Below are 21,282 nucleotides of genomic sequence, written 5' to 3'. Positions count from 1 at the left end.
CCTTTCAGCAGCAGGAGGGGGAGGGGAGATAGAAAGAGAGAAGGGAAGTGGCGTTGAGCAGGAGGGAGGGAAGGAAGGCGAGGGGCGAGCTCACAGAGGGAAGGAGTGAAAGAGCTTGAGAAGGAAAAGCGGGAGTCTCTTCTGCTTGTGTTGTCCAGGAGAGAGGTTTCCCTGTTGCCCCCTGCAGCCGCCGCTCCGGAACAGCAAAGAGGGCAGAAGATGGATGTTTAGCTGGAAGTGTCACCCTGTCAAGGAGACTCAGAGTCATGCCTCTGCGGGGAGACGCAGCGGCGGCTTCTGGCTGCCAGGCTGCTTCGCCTGTTTGAGGACAACCAGACTGGATTTCTGCTGGGAATACAGAACAAGGACAGACAGGAAAGCAGAGAAACAGCTGGAGATGACCGGGAGCAGGAGGAGGGAGGAGGCTCAGTGAAATCATGGACCAGGTGAGGATGGGAAAAAGTAAATATGAGCACCTTTATCCGCGTAGCCACACCTTGGCTTTATGACATCCATCATCCCCGCTAGTTGAGCAGCATCTCATCCTGCAGGGATGCTTTCTCATCTGGCAGAGGTGATGCCAGCAGGCCGCTGGAGAGATGACACAACATCTTCCAGTTTGCTCCTCCACAGTCAGGAGAGATGAAGTCTGAGTGGGGTGTGGCTGCCATCGAGTCGTGGGTTCATTCAGTCACAAAAAGTGACTGTAAGACTTCACCTTGCCAAAGTGTCGCCTGCAGCTGCTCTTGTTTACAGTGTGACAGAGAGGATGCATTCACTTCTACTTGGCTCATTTTTTCCTTCCACCGGTGTTTGGGAGTTTTCTAAAGTTACGTAGTTTAGTAATTTGGCTTATTTAGCCTTTCACAGCGAAAAAAGGTCATATTTTCTTATTGATAAATGTCAGAGTTCCAAACTAAACATCTAATTAACAAACTAAATATTTAGCTTTCAATTTAAATACTTAATTAGGAAGCAAAACGTTTAAGCATGAGGTAAATATTTACTTTTCAAACTAAATATTTTGCCACAAATTAAATATTTATTTTTGCTAAATTTGTTTGAATCTAATTATTTACTTTCTGAACTAAACTTTTAATTTTCAAAATATTCATTCTCCAAGGCACACATTTAGCTTTGGAACCAAATATTTAATTAGCAAAACATTTAAACATTTCCCAAATGAAATACTTGTTTGTAAACTAAATCTTTATCTTCCTTTATCTCTTTAATTTGAAAGTTGAATGTTGAGCTTGTAAACTAAACATTTACGTGGTGTTTTAAACATTTGTAATAACACACATTTTTGCTTTGACAGGTTGAATAAACCAAGTTATTGCTTTTAATTTTTGACAGTGTAATTTTACAAACAGCTCCCCGTCGCTGGTGAAAAGCAGGAGGTTGAACTCATGAATGTTTTGGAGGAAGATTACCTCATCTCCCCCTTCGCTCCCTCCCTGCGTCTCCTCCGAAGCTTCTCCTCCTCCCCTGATGCTCTCTCAGCAGTGTTTGTGGCGCAGAAGCGAACAGAACGGGGGGGATGAAGCAACCCGTCCCAAACATTTGATTTAAATGAATAATTCATGTCTTCCACCCTGTCCCACCTGATGAGATCTGAGTAAGCCTCTCAGAATGGACATGATGTCATCCCATTGACTGTTTGAGTGCAGTTAAACGAGGACAAGTGTCATTTTAATTATGTTTTACGCTTTTTACAGTGCCTTATAGTGTTCATTTTCAAACATTTTGCACATCAAAACTTGACAAGTGTTGCCTGCATTTGTATTCAGCCCCTTTTACTTTGATATCGCTAAATAAAATCCACTTAAAACAGTTGGTCAAGCCCAAGTTGGTCAAGTAATTGGTAAATAGACTCCACTTTCCTTGCAGTGAAACAAATTTTGGTGGAGGATAAACTGTCCCAATAATTATTGGGATAAACAATAATGTTATTGTTTTGATCACGGCATAATTTGCTCTCTCAAAGACCAATAAACTTTAATTTTGTTGGTAAAGGGAACTTCACACTGGAACTTTATTTTAGATATCCAAAATAAATCATGTATTATAATGTCTCTGTAAATAAAATGACCCTTTAAAGAATAGTAATCTTCAGAATGGAAATAATCAATCTCATTTTAATTTGTGATGCGATTAATTGATCAATTGCTTGGGTGGCAGTCTGATGATTTGGGTATGCTTTTCTGGTCAAAGTTGATGGGAATACTGGTGGACAGCATTCCTAAACATCCAACTGGAGCTACAGTGGTTTACATCAACGCATGTCCACATGTCGGAAAGGTCTAGTCAAAGTCCAGAGGTCAGAATCTGAGTTTAAGGTATTTTTGCAAGGAGAACGGATAAAAGTTTTTTCTCTTTAAGTCTGAATCTACAGACTATTGGCTTGTTAATGTTAAAAATATATAATTTACCTTCCACGTAATAACTATAAAGTTTGTGGTTATAACTTGACAGAATATGAAAAAGTTCTAGCGGTATGAATGCCTCTAACCTAAATGGCAGTGATGAGAATCCTGTTTCTGTGAGTCTTAAGGTGTTGTTACCTTAAAAACACCAGAATTGAGAGGAGGGAGCAGATATGGTCCCAGCGTAACCCACAGGAAAGAGGAGCCATTTTTAATGCTGCTCTACGCTGCAAAATGCTGACACGGCACGGCCTTGGTGCAGTGCTGAGGCCGGGCCGGTGTCATTTTAACGGATGGAGCACGTTGTTGTGATATGATATGGTTATAGCGCTTCCTGTTCGTCACGTGGCGTTGTGTTGTTGTCGTCTGTGCGCGGTGGCTGCGAGGCTTTATCTCTTTTTTGTGTGCGTTTCCTCCTTCAGGGCCCATTACAGCACAGTGTCCGAGAAACAGTCAAGGACCGGCTGTCAGATGTGAAGCCCAAACATGCGCTAACGATGCTGCGCGAGTGTAAACACAGGCATGGGGTGTTTACTACAGCCACAGAAAGTTTAAAGCAAACTGTCATGCAGCATCAAAGCTCCTGTCCTCTATTTTTACAGATATAAACTCCCAGTGAGAAACAATTATCTACGAAGTTCAGGTCAAGATGTTGCAAAACACAGACTGCAGGATCCATAAAAAGTATAAAAATGTTTGCTGATTGCAAAGTTCTGTGATAATAATTGCAGAGATCAAACAGAACTAGCAAAAATACTGACGTCTCGTCAATGTATTCATGTTTTTATCATATTACTATTAAGACATGAAGTCTTATTTTCAGTTTAGTTTCTTGTGCAAACATCTTATTACTTGAAATAAGACAAAACTAACATACAAGTAACCATCAAAATACAGGACATTGTTTTAAATAAATAGTTACCTTATATTGATACTATTAACAAGACATTCTTCCCATGTTAAAAGTGAAATAAACTGTAAGGAGGACTAATTAATACTTTTTCATCAATATCAAGGAAATATGGCCTCAATACAAACTCCAATATCCTGCGGACAAGTTAATTTGAAGTTAATTTTGTCTAATTTCCAGTGTACTAACATATTTGCAATAGAAACTGGACTAAAAACACTTAGTAAGATTATGAGCTTTTCCAATGTATAATCTCCGTCTCATCTATTTTTTTCATAAATGCTTCAATATATTGCAGCATAAAATTTTGCACAAAATTTTAGTGCAAATATGTTATTGCACCTAAATTAAGACAAAACCTTCTTACAAATAACTTTTCAGCAAAATATAGGAGCTTGTTTTAAGTCAACAGCTTCTTTATTTTAAAAAAGTTCTAGTTTTAGTGGCAAATTATTTCACTTAATGAGACAGACGATTTTAAAAATGAAATTATCTGCCAGTGGAACTAGTACCTTTTCATCCATTTTAAAAAAAAGATCTACTTTAAAAAAGCCTGTAGATCTTGCTGAAAAGCTACTTGTGAGTTAGTTTTGTCTTACTTCAGGTGCACCGAGATGTTTGGTAAGATTTTTGTGTATTGTTCATTTCCACTTTACGCCTGTTTTCACAGGTTTCTAACCGTTTCTACAGCAGAACCTTTTCCCGAGAACGATTAAAACGTCAATCCGGGGTCATTAGTGCTCAGTGATCAATAGTCATTAGCGATAAATCAGGATGTGGCAACTCTGAGCGTTTGGCTGCATGACCGCATCCATCAGACAAAAACAAAAAACGTCCTCTGCTTTAAAACTATAAATATATAAATAAAATATTCAAACAACCTGCCTCTGTTGAAAGTGTGTCCCAGCGTCAGCGGGGAATCTCATATGAGCCGCTTTAAAGGGAACACGCAGGATTTTTTTGTTGTGTTTGTGCTGTCGTCTGGACAAAACTCCCTGGAGGCTTGGTTTGACTTGTGTATTTGTGTATCTTTGAATTGGGGTGTGTGTGCGTGTGGGTGTGTGTGTGTGTGTGTGTGTCTACAACTCTTGCCCAGACTTATCTTAGAGTTTGTTTTGTCTTTTTCTCATAGATGTGACTGAAAAGGAATGCAGTCAGAATTAGCTCAGAGCGAAACAGCCATGCAGGGAGATGTTTTATGGGAGTAAAACTGTGTGTGTGTGTGCTGGAGAAGAAAGGGTCTTACTGGGTTACAAACGAAATAGTGAGAGGGAATGTGAAAGACGGCGAGTGTATGAGAGGGGGGGACGGACAAAAGGAGGGAACGGGTGTGCAACAGGTGGTCTAATCTGACGACAAATGTTAGACTTTTAGGAATTTCTTCCCTCATTTTCCAGAGCAGGACGCAAAGTGGGAGACATCTAAAATAAAACCTACAGCAACTTTGCTGACGCTCAAGGAAAAGAACAAAAAGAAAACATTAGAAACCACAGAAAAGACTTTCAATCATTGTAAATGGTTTCTCTGTGGAGAGGAAAACACTCGGAGGTCTCTGCGGGACACATGTGGGACTTTGCGTCTGACCTTGGCCACCATTAAAATGTTTCTGTAGGAGATGAAGCGTGCAGGCTGCTCTGCCATGCAGGAAAGACATCATTCGACACTTTTACATCAGGATGAAGGGAGGAGCTACTGCATGTTGGAAAGTTAGTCACCTACTTTATTTATGAGCTTCTTACTTCAACAATATAATGTAGCAATTGATATATCTAATTAAAAATCTGTATTTTATTAAACGAGTTAAAGGATTGAGGTAGATTTGGGTTGAGGTTACTTTAGTTTTTTTTCCAACATATTTGTTTGCTTTTTAGTTGAATTGTGCAGCATATATCCAACATATGTGTAAATAGGTGGAAAAGGGGATTTTAAGTGCTTTCATTGATTCATATTTTCTATTTTTACATTGTAATTTTGGTCTAGTTTCTTAGTAAAGTTAAAATAAGACAAAATAACATATAAGTAAAAGTCCAGCAAGACATAATCACTTTTTTAGGTAAATAATTCCTCAGTATTAATAAAAAAAAAAAATACTAGTTCCATTGGCATAGGAACATGTCTCTGAAAATGTCTTATTATAAGAAAAATAATCTGTAAATTTAATCAATATTAAGGAATTGACTTAAAACAAGCTGCTGTGTTTTGCTGAAGTTACTTGTAAGTTAGTTTAGTCTTATTTCTAAGATATTTGCGCTAGAAACTGGACAAATGTACTCGGTAAGATTTTGTGTTTTTCCAGTGAAAACTCATAATCTCTTCCTGCAGGAATGTTGGTCAGATAGTAAAACATGTTCTGCAAGTTTACTGTACACACATCTAGAAGTGCATGCAAAAAAAATGTACCAAAGGATTTATATTAGAGATTCCACTGTGCTGCAGCCAAATTAATATGCAGATGCCTGCAAGTGAACAGTGAGCAGGCTGTCCCATGGGAGAAACTAGGACACCCAAACCCTGAAGGTCAACATCTTCAACTAGCTGTTTAGAAGGCTTAACCTCGGCACAAACGAGCAAAAAGCGCAGATGGCAGAGGATAAGGAGGGAGAGAGGGGCCATGTTCTTCCATAGGGTTAAAGGTCAGTCCATTTGGCTAAAGCACCTCCTCTAAGGAGCAGTTCTAGCCATGTCAGGGAAATGCAGGAGGACAACAGAAGGATGAGCTTCATGAGATTAATCTCATTAGGAGCCCATTTTATCCGAATGGGCCTTTTTTAATGTACAGCTTGTGACCCAGATTGTTTATCTTGTAGGACTTTTCCAGTCTGTTTGAGTTTGAGAGAAGCGGAAATCAGCATCCAGGTATTTTGTGCAAACAGATGAGGTCTGTGGTTTCATTACTTTGATCATTAGAGCGGCTTTAGTCATGCATTTCTGCATCCCACTGCAAACTCTGCTCCTCTGATCGCCTTATTTCAGCATCATATTGACCCAGTTTGTACATCAAATGATGCAGGGATGCACAAATGTCCATTTTGCTTCCAATAAACATGATTATTTTTGGACTTGAAGACCTCTAATTGCTGCAAAAGCTCACAGAGACATAAAGGGTGGATGATTTAAAACTTCCTGCCTTTTTCTGAAACTTTTTTTTATTACTTTTTACCATTGTTCACTCATAAATTCTGTTAAATCTCACAGTTTTGAGATAATTTTCTCAATATCCTCATCTGTGTCCTGCCACAGAGCCCTCTTGTGGTACCCTGATGCAACTGCAGTTCTGTGCATAGTTGAGGATTATTTGTTTACATAAATCTGTGCAGCAGAGAAGCAGATGGTCATCCTTTTAGCAGGATTCATCCCTTACTAATAAGATGTTTTTCTACATTACTGAAAAACAGTGCAGATTTATTAATAAATTAACAATAAATACATGTGATCCTGCATGATTTCAGTCAGAAACTATTAATAAATAGTTTAAAGAAGTATTTTTGAATCTTTCTGAGACTGACAGCTTTGTGTGGAATTTTATTTTCTCCACCGAAGGAAAATCTGCATATTTCTGAGTGGAAAGTTTCAAACCAACAGCTCCTGTCCGTCAAAAAGAAAATGCTGTGGTCTAAAGCTATGTCTAGACAAATTTATCTCTGAGCTTAAAGAGCGTAGAAATGCTCAGATTAGGGTATGATCTCCTCTGGGGAACAAGATTATTGAGTTAACTTCATATACTGTCAGCGATGTGGCTCAAAGCGTATGTTGTTGTTATAGATAATCTGTTGCATTTAAAACTTTTTAAAAGTTTTATGTCATTTTGAGAGGAAGAGTGGTTGAGAAAGCTGGTTTATGAGCTCAATTATTTAGTCTTTTAATAAATGCTGTAGGAGGTTCTCAAATGTCATTTAATTCAACAATGCCAACGTCTAGTAAGATTTCATTAGGGATGAAAATTTGTTGGCATAAAAATGATTTTTGCCTCGACAAGTTTTGATTTTGGTGGCTCAGAAATTTCTACGTTTTTTCTGGAAAATTTCAGACAGTCTGAATATTTCTGAGTATATTCTATAATCTTTTTACTTTTTGGAGTTCAGAAAGTTCTTTCTAGAAAATTTCTGGTATTAATCTCAACATTTCGGAGTTTATTTATGATGTTTGAAGCTCAGAAATTTCCGTGTTTTTGTCAAGAAAATCTCAGAGATTAATTTTTTTCCTCTTGCAAATTTTTCAACTTTTAGAGCTCAGAAATTTCCACGTTTTTTTTTAGACATTTTCAGAGATTAATCTCAATATTTTTCCCTCTCAAATTTTAGACTTTTGAGCTCAGAAATGTTCAATTTTTTTCTAGAAAATGAATCTCAGTACTGCTGAGTCTTTTGGCACATATTTACTACTCTTTTCCAACAATGGCACTAATTTTCCATCGTAAATAACCTCCTTAAAGTCTGTCCAGAAGGTGCAAAAAAAAAAGAAAACATTCTCTCAGATTTTAAGTGGGTATATTTAGGACGTTCCTGACTCACCACTGACCAGCAGAAAGGTCTGATTTAAATATTTCCACTTATATCAGCTAGTTTCCCAAAAGAGTTATTTCCAACGAACCGCTCCAAGAGGAAGCAGAGCTGTGAAAGGTAAAAAGCCGACTTGTGAAGCGGCGGCCAGCAGGAAGGAAACCCACTGAGCTGCTACTGCAAGCTCCAGACTGTTTATTTTATCACTCTGTGTCTCTTCATGGAGATTTAGGAGAAGAGAAAAGGTGGAGCTGGGCACCGCCTGCAGGGAAGTCCTTCAAGAAATGTGTGCCAAGTGTTTATAGTAACAACGGACATTTATAGCAACAGAGGAATCCCTTGGATGTGATTCACTTGTTCTCTGTGTTTGTCTGGAGTTTCTAATAATGAGCGCATTCGTCGCTCAGGACAGTCTGGCATTTCACCGGGGTTGAATCAGCGGCCATTTTGCAATAGGTGACACCTGAATGTCCATTACTGTCCTTGTTAGTCTCTGGGTATTTCCTTGTCTTTGTTCGTTTATCTAAATCTTTCCCACATGTACTTTTCTAATCTGTTCTCTCCATGTTGAGTCATGCCAGAAAAAAAAAAAAACTACACAGACTGAAGGTTCAGGAGTTCATGTTTTTGGATGAGATATGGTTCTGTGAATAAGTGTTTGCACCCGTTTCTCTGAGTTTGGATCCTTTGTCCTACCTAAACGTTGACAAACAAATCGAAGGTAAACACAAAATGTCGTTTTGGAAGCAATTATTTTATATAATAAGAGAAGAAACCCAACCAACCTGGTTCTTTGTGAAAAGTAAAATGTTTCCCTTTGTTTGGGAAGTTAATTTAAATCAGGGATTTTATCTTGCTTTCTTCCTTCTAGTTAGAATATTTGTTCAGATGAGGCCCGTTTATCAGATTAAAAGTTAAACACACTTTTCATTAAGCTCACATTTACGTTCTCTAACTTTGTCAACATTCTCAACCTTTTTTTCTTGTGCTGTCTTTTACTAGTTGGGGAATCAACCATTTCTTTCTAGGTTTCAGGTCCAGAATATCCCCAATTACTCCTCTAGGGTTCGTTTAGGTCACCATGACGATAGACTTTGACTAGGCTGTTCTGGAAAAAAACTCTGTAATGTGACAAAATGTAAAAAAAATTACCCGCAAAGGTTTGAATGTAGAAGTACAAAATGCAGGGTTGGATAGTAAGTAATAAGTTGAGTTTCTTTGTTATGGTCTATCATCTCTACTTTTTTCTTTTACTTGAGTGAAAATATTTTTTCTAGAGTAAAATCCAGAAATTTTACTTTAAGAGTAACAATCTTGTTCTGACCCTGGGAGTTCAGTTTGAAGTTTTTCTTCCTGTCTGGGCCAAACTGGTCAGCTGTTTCCCTCCTCTCGTGCCAGTTGTCCAACAAGACAAAGAAGGCTCCTCTTTCACACAGGGACACAGAGAGGGGGGCTGCAGCGCCGCTTAATCCACACAACCACTGCAGGTTTTTGCAACATAACCTCCTGTGAGCCTCCAGGAGCCTCCAAGCCACACAACTTCTGACATATCACTGTAAAAACACTAAATCCTTCCAAATATTTTTGGTGTATTTTCTAGTGCAAATATCTTAGTGCAAAACTAACATACAAGTAACTTTTCAGCAAGACGATGAGCTTGTTTTGAGTCAACAATTCCTTAGTAGTTCCACTGGCAGATTATTTCAGTTATAACTAGTACTTTTTCATCGAAATTAAGACATTTTTGACTTAAAACAACACACATCTACCTGTAAAGTGACTTGGAAGTTAGTTTAGTCTTATTTCAGGTGTACTAAGATATTTGCACCAGAAATTAGAACACAAATTCTTTGCAAGAATTTGTGTTTTTGCAGTGTATCACTCCATGATACACTGCACTTCTCCTAAATGCTTCATTGCACTGCAAAAACACAAAATCTTACCCAAGTATATCTAGTCCAAATATCTTCGTACATTTAAAATAAGACTGAACTTACTTATAAAACACTTTTCAGCAAGAAATAGGAGCTTGTTTGACTCAATAAATCCTTAATATTGATGAAAAATTGCTTGTTCCACCAGCAGATTAATTCATTTAAAACTTGGAAAAATATTTTTGAAATAATCTGCCAGTGAAACTAGAACCATTTTTAAACAATATATACAAATTAGTGACTTAAAACAACTCGTATCTTGCTGAAAAGTTACTCGTAAGTCAGTTTTGCTTCATTTCAAGTGTAAAACTACTTGGTAAGATTTCATGTTTTTGCAGTGTGCATGTTAATGAGTAAGTTTCTTCTTCTTCTAACACTTTATCTTCATCTTATATCTCTACCCAGCTTCTTATTACATCTGCAGCTCCTCCAGAAACAGAACTCCTTCCTATATCAGATCAGAGAGACGGGAAAACGATACCATAGCTTGGCAGAGGTTTCACTTTGTGTCCTTTTCCCTCCCATTGCTCCAGGAAAATCTTCATTAAATGCCACTGTATCAAGTAAAGGGATAGTGTGGCCTGCTTGAACAGAGAGCTAAGTGTTGGAGGACTCTACAGACTTTAAAAAAAGATGTGCCAGCTACACTCTGCCTCAGACATTTACAGAAAGGACAGGCTTAATAACATGAGGGGAAGGGGAGTGAAACAGAGGAGATCTAAACGAGGAAGCCTTAAAGTGGAGAGACGGGGGAGTAAATGGAGTGATCACAATTAGTATCTAGCTCACAAGATCTGTGAAGTGGCCTAGAAAAATACGAGGGATGCCCAGAAAATGGGGAGCCTGGTCTTAACCAGGTCAGAAGAGGGAGGCAGGATGAAAATAAGGTTGTTTATGGGCTGTGTGTGTGTGATTATGTAATGAGTTGCAGTCTCTGGATGCTTCCTGCCCATCCCCAGCCGGCTGTGGCCCTGGAGGGGGAAAAGGATCGGGTCGTGTCGCCTCACATCAGCATTATCAAACCGAAGGGGGGGCTGACTCTGTAAACCACGGGGGACATACCCAACACCCCGAGGGTGTGTGTCAGAGAGGAAGCCTGACCCAGAGACGCAACGAGAGGGGCAAAATGAGCAGTCTAGTGACAGAGAGTCAAGTCCGAACCAAACAAATCTATAGAAAATAAGTGAGTTTGAAAGATTACAAGGAGATTTAGAAAGAAAAATATAAAGAAACAAGAAATGATTTAAGAATTTTGAGCTATAAAATTAGTCGTGTGAGCAACAAAGTGACATACAGTCATGTCTGAATAAAAAAATACCTTCAGAAAACATGAGTTTAAAAGATTTCAAGGAGAAAATATAAAAAATAAAGAAAATTTCTCAAGAGTTTTGCGCTCTAAAATTAGTTATGATCCATCTTTCAGTAAGACCATTTACCATCTTTCCTCTTCAGCTGAAGTATCATTAACAGAAATCCCGTTTTGCTCCCGTTTTGTGTGGGAAAGATGAACAATCCACCAAAAACAGAAGGTTTGAGTAAGATCACAAAAAGAAGATAAAAGCTGATTTATGTCCAGCAATATGAAACCCTCTGGCTGTAAAAAAAAAAAAAAAAAAAAAAAAGCTTGAAGAGTCAGACTCCGAACAGAGAGGATATAAAATGTCCACCTGTGGCGTCCCCTCTCACTGTTCGACCCCTCAAAGAAAAGGCAGCTTTGTGATTTCTCTCTGTATCGCAATTCAATCCTCCTTAAACCCAGGATGTGTTTTCAAATCCAGACCACATGAGATCTCTGGCTGAACTGCCCAATGTCTGGCAAAAGTAAATCTGTTGAACTTTTCCACACCGTGTCAAAAGTGTGGAAGACCTGCATACTGTGTGTAACACAGAAAGACTTAATTAACTAATTATGTGCCTTTCCGAAGACAGTAGGTTGAACTGGGTTTTATTTAGTGGCTTCAGAGTAAAGGAGGTTTTATACCTTTTAGAGCGACAGAAACTGACTTTAGGTTCTGCAAGGAAAAAGACCGCAGATGAAAGCTGAGTCAGCAGCTGCTCCTCTTGGTGTGGGAATGCCTGGATCTCTATGGAGCTAAATTAAGGCCAAAACGTTTGTTCAAAATAAATAAATAAATAATTTAACTGAAGAAAAGGCTTTGAGTGACCTTTCCTGTTTTATCCATTTTTCACTCCACGCTGTTGTTGTTTTTTTATTTGTAAGCAGCTATAAGATGTGGTGAGGAAGTTACTGAACATGCTGTTGCTAGGTAACCAAAGTTGGGGGGAACTTAAATCTGTAAAATAGTTTTGAACACTATTCTAAGTTTCACATCTTTTTTTTCCAGTTTCAAAACTTTTTAAAAAAATTTAAAATTTCGTTTTCAAACTATTTTTCCTGTTTCAAAATATTTTTTGGTTTCAAATCTTATTTTCAGTAAAAAAAAAAAATTGGTTTAAATTTTTTATTTCAAATCTTTTTCACTCTAAAACTTTTTTCGAACTAATTTCCAAAGTAATCTTTTTTTTTTTCTAACTTTTCAGTTTTAAAAATATGCTTTGAAACTGAAAAAATATTTGACATTGAAAAAAGATTCAAAATTACGTTTCAGATTCAAACTTGTTTTTTTTTTCCAGTTTAAATGTTTTTTATTTGAAACCTATTTTACTTAAAACTTTTTTAAAAAAAAAAAAAATCATGTACAGACACAATGTGCTGGAGTTTACAAGACTGTCAGATTATTAATAGACAATTTGACTTAACTGATTAAATTATACAATTTGTAAACTGACTTTGATTCAAAAATAAACCTTCCCAAACCTGTTGGGCTCCCATCTCCAACGAGTCATCCATTTTGTTGCATAATATCATCTGAGCTTAGACTAACACTCTTTTAGCCGACAGATTCAGTCGATTCAGAAAAAAGATTCAAAATTACGTTTCAGATTCAAACTTGTTTTTTTTTTCCAGTTTAAATGTTTTTTATTTGAAACCTATTTTACTTAAAACTTTTTTCTAACTGTCAGAATAATTTTTGAAACTTTTTCAAAACTGAAAAAATGTTTTGAAATTGAAAAAAGATTTGAAACTGTAAAAATATTGAAAAAAAAAATGTTTCAAAATTACATTTCAGATTAAAATTTTTTATTCCAAACCTTGTTCACTTAAAAATTTTTTCTAACTTTCTAAATACTTTTTGGAACATTTTTGAAACTGAAAAAAAAAAAACAAGCTCGAAACTCAACAAATATTTGAAATTAAAAAAAAAATTTACCTAAAAAAATTGAAACAGGAAAAAAAAATTTAAATTATGTTTCAGATTCAAACTTTTTTTCAGTTTCAGATTTTATTTTTTTTGTAGTTTAATTTCTTTTTGTTTCAAATCTTTTTTCAGTCTAATGTTTTTTTATTATTATTATTATTTTTGAACAAACTTCATGGCCCCAATGTAGCTCCATAGATTCCCCTTGACTCCGCTCTGTTTCGCCGGTGTTTGAAGTGGCTCAGTTACCTCAGTAATGGCGGCCACATGGTCCTCCATCTATGAGCCGATAAAGCAACTCCTTGTTGCTGTTTTTTTATCTTTTCTTCTTCTTTCTGCTCTTGTTTTCACTTACTTCACATAATAGCTGGGCAGCCATGAAGATTATTTATAGTATGTCATGTAGTGTAAATTCTTGGCAGCAGACTGAAGTTCCTGTTCTGGTGGTGACTTAGTTAACTTCCCCTCCTGACTGTGTGTTGATTCATAGACAGAATTTATTCTCAGCACGTCTCTCATCACTTTTCCGAGAACGTATGACTTTTTTTTTTTTCCTTTGGTGTCTTTTTAAAGCTCTTCTGGCTTCTTTCATTGTTCAGTCCATTTTCTGCTCCATCCATCTGTTTATGATGTGTTACAATTTATGGGTTGGTGGTGGGAGTCATTGTAAACCTAAAGTTATGTCTGATACGCCCAATTTCACAACCATGCGGTTTCTTTTGTAATATAGCTTGAGTTATGAGGCTGATCAGTGTGAGAAGATTAGTCTCTGATTTATTTGAAAATTAAAATTTAACTGAAATATTGGTTCTTTTACAGAGTTAATTTAAACAGAGTTTGTGGGATTTTAGAGCAGCTGCAGAAAATGTTTTATGGGATTATGAGGATGTTTTGTAATTCTTTAAAGATAATCAAATTTTTTTCAAGTGCAATGAAATTGCTTGTTCAATCACTTTTAGTTGGAGATTTCAAATTCGTTTTTAAAGCTGGGTCTTTAAACAGAGCTGGCCCAAAGCAGAAGCAAACTAAGCAGCTGCTTAGTGCGAAAAACATATAACATTTAATTCTAAGTTTGACATTAATTGAGAGAGAAAAACTGTAGTTAATGTTAACAAAGTTATTTGTGTTAGTTATTTGGTAGAATAATGAGATAGATGTGTGTTTTTAGCTAATTTTAACCCGGATATAGAAAAATGTGAAAAGAAAATTCAACCTTGTACATTTTTCTTTGTTTTTGTAAGGTTTTATGAAAATGTAATAGTAAATATAGTATTAACTATTCTGTATTTTGTACAAGAGTTGCACATAGTTACATATCTACACGTATTATAGACTCCCATAAAATTTGGAAAAACATTTTACTTACTTTACTTCTTTTTGTATCAAGATTTTTTTCAGCCAAGGTTGCTCAAGTTACGGTATTTTGTGACTGAGGGGGAAAACATATGTAAATTTTTAATCCAAAAGGGTTCAATCTCTAAATCTGGGTAAAACCCCCCCCCCAAAAAACCTGAAAAGAATTCAATATTTATGAAAAAATGTTTTGCTCGAAATAGAGACGTTGTTATATTACAACATTGGGACTTTACCTTTCAACAATTTAGAAAAGAAAAGCTTTGTCTGACTCTAATTAATAGTTAATTTGGCAACAATTAAGTTAACTGGATGCATTGCTGTCAAAACGTTGATCATAGATTAAAAAGCATTTCTGTGTAAACTCTGAGTTGCTGAGTCTTGAACTGAAATTCTTGTTTAAATTGCATTTCAAAAAACTTTTTTTTCACATAGTAAAAAAATACACTTTTTCAAACCTAATCATCAGGATGAACAACACAGAAATAAATCTATTATTATATGATAACATACTTGAGACTAGTTTTGTGGAATTATTAAAAATATATATCTTAAATGATAACGTAATGAAAAAAATATTACTATTATTATTTCCCTCTACTATTTTTACTACTACCAACAATATTTATGCTAATTTGTCTTGAGGAGTTTTGTTTTGATCTGATGCTATAAATAATAACAATGGAGCATTTTTTAAAATGATTTTTTGCATCATATAGAGCGAAAAGAATGCACGAACAGAAATACTGCATAAGTAATTAAATCACAGCAGCTCCTTTCTGCAGCCTGCTCTCGGGTTTGGGTGCAGCCAGAGGGAGCCCGCACGCTGCAGCTCTGCAGGGCGGACCCCTCATGCCTTTTGCTTTCTGTCCTCGGGCGTCAAGGTAACCACCGCAAGAAAAATGATATTTCCGGAGAATAATTGCTATAAAAGCATTTCAAAATTCAGTTCTTAGAGATGTTGCTTCTCCCGTGTGAATCCTGTTTTCTGAAGACAATCCATTCTCGAGTATTCAAGTCTATAAATACTACAAATGAATCAAGGTTACCAGAAGTGACTTCATTATTGTTTTTCTTTTTTTTTACACTTTTCATTATAGTATAAACATTTATTTCCGCCCTTTTTCTTGAGCTTTAGACAAAGTCCTTTCCATGACTTTACTTTGAAGGCCGCCTCTCGTCGCTTCCTGCGTTCCGAGGCCGCCGCTGCCGTTTTCCAGGCAGGGATTTAGAAATGCACAACTGATGCGCTTTGGCGGAAGGAGAAGAAGAAGAAGAGGAGGAGGAGGAGGAGGGGGAGGCAGGGCAGCGCAGTGGACGTCCCGAAAACAACGGGAACAGAGTTGGGAATTTTTTTTTTCTCCCCCCTTTTAGGAGGAAGGAAGCTGGAAAAGTGTTGAACATATAAGTTTGCGTCTGAGCGGGGCATTGTTCAGTTTCACCGCTCCCCGAGCTGCCTCTGTTGCCGCTTGCGCTGCAACAAAACTGCGTCTCCTTATTGCAGCAACAACACTTTCTGCCGTCCAATGAATGGAGTTGCTTTCTGCCTTGTTGGAATACCACCCTTCTCAGAGAGCAACGTAAGTAGCCGCTTCTGGTTCCGTCCTGCTGCTGGTTTTAGTTTGGACACGGCGGAGCGCGGCGCCGTGGTTTGGTCAGAGAGCGTGATTTCCTAAGAGGCTTAAGTAACTCCAGTTTACTCAGCCGCTGTGTACACACACTCATCGACAGGCTGCACAGAACCCATGTGTTTGAACAGAGTTTTCCCTGCAGTTTTCGATCCGCTGCTGTGTTGTGAACTGATCCAGAGGTTTTCCACCCGGGTTGGGTCAGCCTTTTGTCTCTGCTTTTGGAGGCAGGCGGGACGTCCCGAACTGGGATGCTGCAGGCGTCGATCTCTGGTTCTCGGTTTTTAACATTACATAACATTAGCGATGGGCGTTATCACTAAATTTATCTCGATAACGATATCGACAACGGACGATATTCCAAATTTTCAGCCTTTTTTTTAAAAAAACTTGCGTTATAATTCAAAACAATATTGTCAAAAATACTATAATAAAGACATCACAGATGGTATTCCATGTAGTTTTCTTAATTTTCGTTTTTAATTGAATATGGCTACATAAATATGCAACTTCAAAACAGAGTCTTTTGTTTTTAACTTTACCAAATATTAAGATATTAAGAGAGGGCGATATTGACTAAAATACATAGGAAAGCATAAAATGTTAGCAACTGGAATTGAGTTAAATTTGGTGTTAAGTCCCAGTTTGATGCTTTAATTTGGAGGAAATAGAGCAGTGATAATCTTCAATGTTTGTTTTATTGGAACGACACTCATAACTTTTATATAGTTTAATAGTTAAATCACCAAATATACAGCCGTATGCATTAATAGGTGCAAACTATTTTAACCGTCAGAAGCTAACATCTACAGTAGTTATCTCCACTTTTAGGGCTACAACCAATAGCATTGTGCCAAGATATTTCAGTCTCCTTTAAATGTTTAAATATACTGTATGAAAAATCTGCAACTAGTTAGATTTTCCGCAAATAATTTGGTGTTACGTTCCACAGAAAAATCCATGATTAGCTCAATCAGTTAATACTGAACTATCTTCTTTATTAGCTAGATTATCTACTTTTTTTTTTTTGCATCATAATTTGTACCTGGCATCCCTAAACTGTCTTTTGCATGTTTTTTTATTGTGAAATGTGCAGAAAGCACCACTTACTGTAACAGCACTCTAAATATGCACTTACCTGATGAAAATTTTTAAGTCACATTCCCAAATGTTACATGTTCCTGACCGGATTAAAATGACACATTAGCATTTTGGTGTCCAACTAATTGGTGCATCTTTATGAAATATTTACTCAAAGTATTTATTTCTCAAAGTAAAAAAAAAACCCAACCTTTACTAGAGATAGTTTGAGGGCTTGAGGAATGTTTAGCGATCAGTTTATGTGTCACAGTGAAGCTATGTGCCAACATGTCAGTCTGGGCTTTGATGTGCTTTTGAAGGAGCCATGTGGTTTGCTGTCCTGGCCTGCTGGTGCTTATATATTCTCTCTAGAATAAAGTGAATGTGCGAGGCAGATGCAGAGATTATTTCCTTTGTGTCGTCTGCTGTCTGAGTCCGTACAGCTGTTTGTGCGTTTGACCGGGTAAAGGAGGTTATGTTTACCACTCCCTGCCTGTGTGTTTGCGCAGTTTTGCTGTAATTACGATTCTGTCTGTTTTGCTTTCTGTGTTCGCCAGTCACCTCCTTTTTATCTGTTGTTGCAAAGTTTGTCCCCTCCAGCAAAGACCAACACTTCCTCCTCTGTGGTCACGCTTTAATTGAACCCACTGTGGGCGCTTTGATTGAGCTGTTCGTTCAAACGCGCCAGATTCACTTTCATCTGCTCAGTTTTGCCTGTTGGGTAAAGATGAAATGCTTTGTAGGAAACAGAAGCTGTCGTTGTCAATTAGGAAGAAGTTTTAAAGCTTTCTTTCAAAGTAGGGGTGCACCGATTGCAGTTTCCTGGCCCATTTTTAGACAGCCTGATTCTTATTTTGGCCAATGCCAATTTTTAAATCTGAAATGTTGCTAAATGAAAGTTACTGAGTTGGTAACAGTGGGGTGAAATTGGGCCGATCACCAATTTCTGAAAATTAAGGCTATAAATTGGTGCACCTCTGTTTTCTAATTCCCCATATTGTAGTCTTATCTATCTTCTCAGTACTTTATTTAATTTACTGTATTCATTTGTGGTATTTTAATAAATAATAACTGTAGTTCGTTTACCTAGAAAGTTTGGTTTGTTTGTGGAAGTGTGAATGCGCAATTGAACAACCAAAAACCAAACTCTGGTCGGCCTAAAAACCGAAAACTCGGTTTGGTTGGAATGAACTCTGGAGCGGTTTGAATCCATATTTGAATGTGCAAAAACTGGAATCACAAAAATAAACTAGTGTAATGGAAACACACCCATTTTAATTTTGGTTTTATTCAAGTGTGTTTTGCAAAACTGCTATGGAAACGTTTCTTTTGCATCACACAAGTCGTGAAATCAACAATTGGATGTTACTGCTGGTGGAAAAGACGAAGAGGAGGATGATGGTCTAGCATGTTTTTTTTCATGACTTACAAACTTTTTCACGTGTGCTATTAATTGTGTTTCTTATTAGATGAAAACACCGCAATTGTGAAATTGTGTTTTTTTTAACATTAGTTGAATATCAACAAAGTTTTGCACTTTTGTAATGGAAACTGAAATTTTAAGCTGAAGTTCACTTAAGTCATACAGAGGTACAATGACTCACCTCTGAATTGCTAAAAAAAACACACAAAAAATGATGATTTTTTTTTTATGTCTGGATTTAAAAACAATTGATGTGTGACTTTAAGCTGCAAAAAAAGGAGGATACCTCTTAGAAGATGCATACTTTTTCGACAGTACTGTGGATAAAGTGGAACAAATCAGGTTAGATGCAGAACAACACAAGAATCTTCCCATGTTTGTTACAAAGTGAGTCGGGCTTTAGGGTGTTGGCTCTTCCTCCAAACCTGTGGAGGAAGGGAGACAACTAGAGCAGTTCTGATGGCGTCCAGTGGGACCTGAATAACGTTGTTACTGGTCCGGCTCTAATGTAGCAGTGCTGTGCTTTATGAGGGAATCAATAGAGGCAGAGGGCAGGGTGAGCAGTGCATCTGATGTCCAGTGCTGCATTGTGTCACGTGCCGCCTCAGCACTTCGATGATGGGAAACACGAGGCTGTTTTTATGAACGTTTTGCTTCGAGCTGATCCAGCAGATGTTTAAATCATCAAATCAGGTTCTGATTCTGTGCTACACTCTTTCTGTTGATGCGTGAACAGTTTCAGTCGCTAATCTTCCAAAGATTTATGGAGTCTGCTGAACACTGAGCGTCTTGCATCTCCTCTATCTGATCATTGCACTGCAGACTTCATACTGCAGATAAATCAGCTGGCCTGCGATCGGTTCTTTCTGTCTTCGGAGATTCCCGCACAGCCTGGAAAAAGAATGGAAAAGTGTGGAATCTTGTTGAAGAAGTTTCCAGATCTTGATAAACATAGAAAAAGAAAATACAGTAAAAATGAATCTAACCTCTAAGTAGGAGTTGGCAAAAGTATTGATTAATTATTTTCCAATTCAGTTTCGATTTGACCATGATTGCTATATGAACTCAGTGGATGTGAAGTTGTCTTCTTTGTTAATTGGCGGTTGCACATTTAGCTGTGGATTCACATAGTTGATTGACAGCGCTAAGTCCTGCCTCCTGGCTCTGATTGGTAGTTTCTGACTGGGTGCAGTGCATTTCTTCAGATAACAGTAATGACTTAGGGAAAGATGGATACGATCTGATTATCTGTCTCATATTGTACTGTTATGTTTTAACAAATATGTATAAAACATATTTTTTATAAAAGTTAAACACTGCAGCTTTAAATCCCCTATTTCAGTTTCATTTTTCCAGCTGCAGCACCGACCAGACTCGGCCACAAATACTAACTTGCACTATGTGGGGCTTAAAACACAAACTCTGGGACTCCAGCAAGTTCAGTCGGGGTTGGAGTTGCGTGTAGACCTTGTGACCTTGATGCAGGTGTAGGGAAACGTACACACACATGAACATCCCTGGATGAAAATCTGAGTGAAAATCGTCTCTGTGGAGAGTTTTACTGTTTGGCCTTCTCTCCGTGTGTTTACATGAGGAAGTCCTTGATGCTGTACAAACATGGAGCTGGCAGTATATAGGTGGGCGAAGGACATCAGTCGTCACTGACCTTGTTTACTGTGGGAAGAGGAGAGCAGCTGCTGCGGCGCGGCTCTGAGCGGGCGCTGTGTGTCTAGCTAATGGCTCTTTATTGATTCTCTTTAGTCGGTCCGTTTACTCGGAAAGAGACCTGAAATAAAAAAGAAATGATGTAAAATTAATCTGTAAGTGGTGCTTAGCAGATGCATCCATAAAAGTGTGGAGTTTGAAGTATTTTCCAGATCTCATCTCTAAAACATTCCTTGTTCTGTTTTCCACACAATGAACCAGAATTCCTGAAAATGTGTTTAGGATAAAACAGTTTTACCGTCCATCCATCCATCCATCCATCCATCCATCCATCCATCCATCCATCCATCCATCCATCCATCCATCCATCCATCATCTAGTCTTTAATCCATCCATCCATCCGTCCATCAATCCATCCATCCATCCATCATCTAGTCCTCCATCCATCCATCCATCCATCCATCCATCATCTAGTCCTTCATCCATCCATCCATCCATCCATCCATCCATCCATCCATCCATCCATCATCTAGTCTTTAATCCATCCATCCATCTATTTTTCCGTCCGTCCGTCCGTCCGTCCATCCATCCATCCATCCATCCATCCATCCATCATCTAGTCCTTCATCCATCCATCCATCCATCCATCCATCATCTAGTCCTTCATCCATCCATCTATTTTTCCATCCATCCATCCGTCTGCCATACATTCATCAATTCATACGTACAGAAATATCTGCCATGACTTCGCGGTGATTTTCTGTATTTCCATTTTAAAAAGTGTCCAGGAATGAACTGGTTGTCATTTTGAAGTGATAAATTTCTATTTTTTTCTGATCATTGTTTCTTTTTGCTCCCTTTTCATGTGGTGTCTCACTGGCAGGCGCTGTGAAGGTTACGTTGTGAAACGAAAGCCCCTCTCAGAAACACATTAGAGCTGATCAGATTGCGCCCGTTGATGGTCCTAGCATGCATTAGTGCCTCCTTTGTTCCTGCAGAACCCTGGGAGTGTCTCCGTTTGTGGATTCTACTGAGGAAAATATGAGGATTATGTACAATTCATGGATTCCCTGCGTATAGAAATCTCAGAGCACAAGTTCGGTC

The 21,282-nt window shown here is 37.7% G+C and overlaps 1 protein-coding gene across 2 annotated transcripts in view; it reads left to right on the top strand.

The window, feature by feature from the left end:
• The first annotated feature begins 77 nt into the window (after positions 1-77).
• Positions 78-21,282, top strand: part of arhgap23a (Rho GTPase activating protein 23a) — an 80,715-nt gene continuing 59,510 nt past the window's right edge. The window contains exon 1 of one of the 2 annotated variants that reach the window (XM_032587205.1): positions 78-446. In XM_032587205.1, coding sequence (XP_032443096.1) covers positions 438-446 — 9 coding nt within the window. In that variant the 5' untranslated portion in view covers positions 78-437. Of the gene's footprint in view, positions 447-15,652; positions 15,963-21,282 lie in introns of those variants that run through there. The other variant, XM_032587201.1, reaches the window with a different exon arrangement.

The sequence above is a fragment of the Xiphophorus hellerii genome, chromosome 16 (assembly GCF_003331165.1).
Source record: "Xiphophorus hellerii strain 12219 chromosome 16, Xiphophorus_hellerii-4.1, whole genome shotgun sequence".
Classification (NCBI taxonomy): Eukaryota; Metazoa; Chordata; class Actinopteri; order Cyprinodontiformes; family Poeciliidae; genus Xiphophorus; species Xiphophorus hellerii.
Note: the sequence above shows the minus strand (reverse complement) of the source record. Positions and strands in the feature narration are given on the sequence as shown.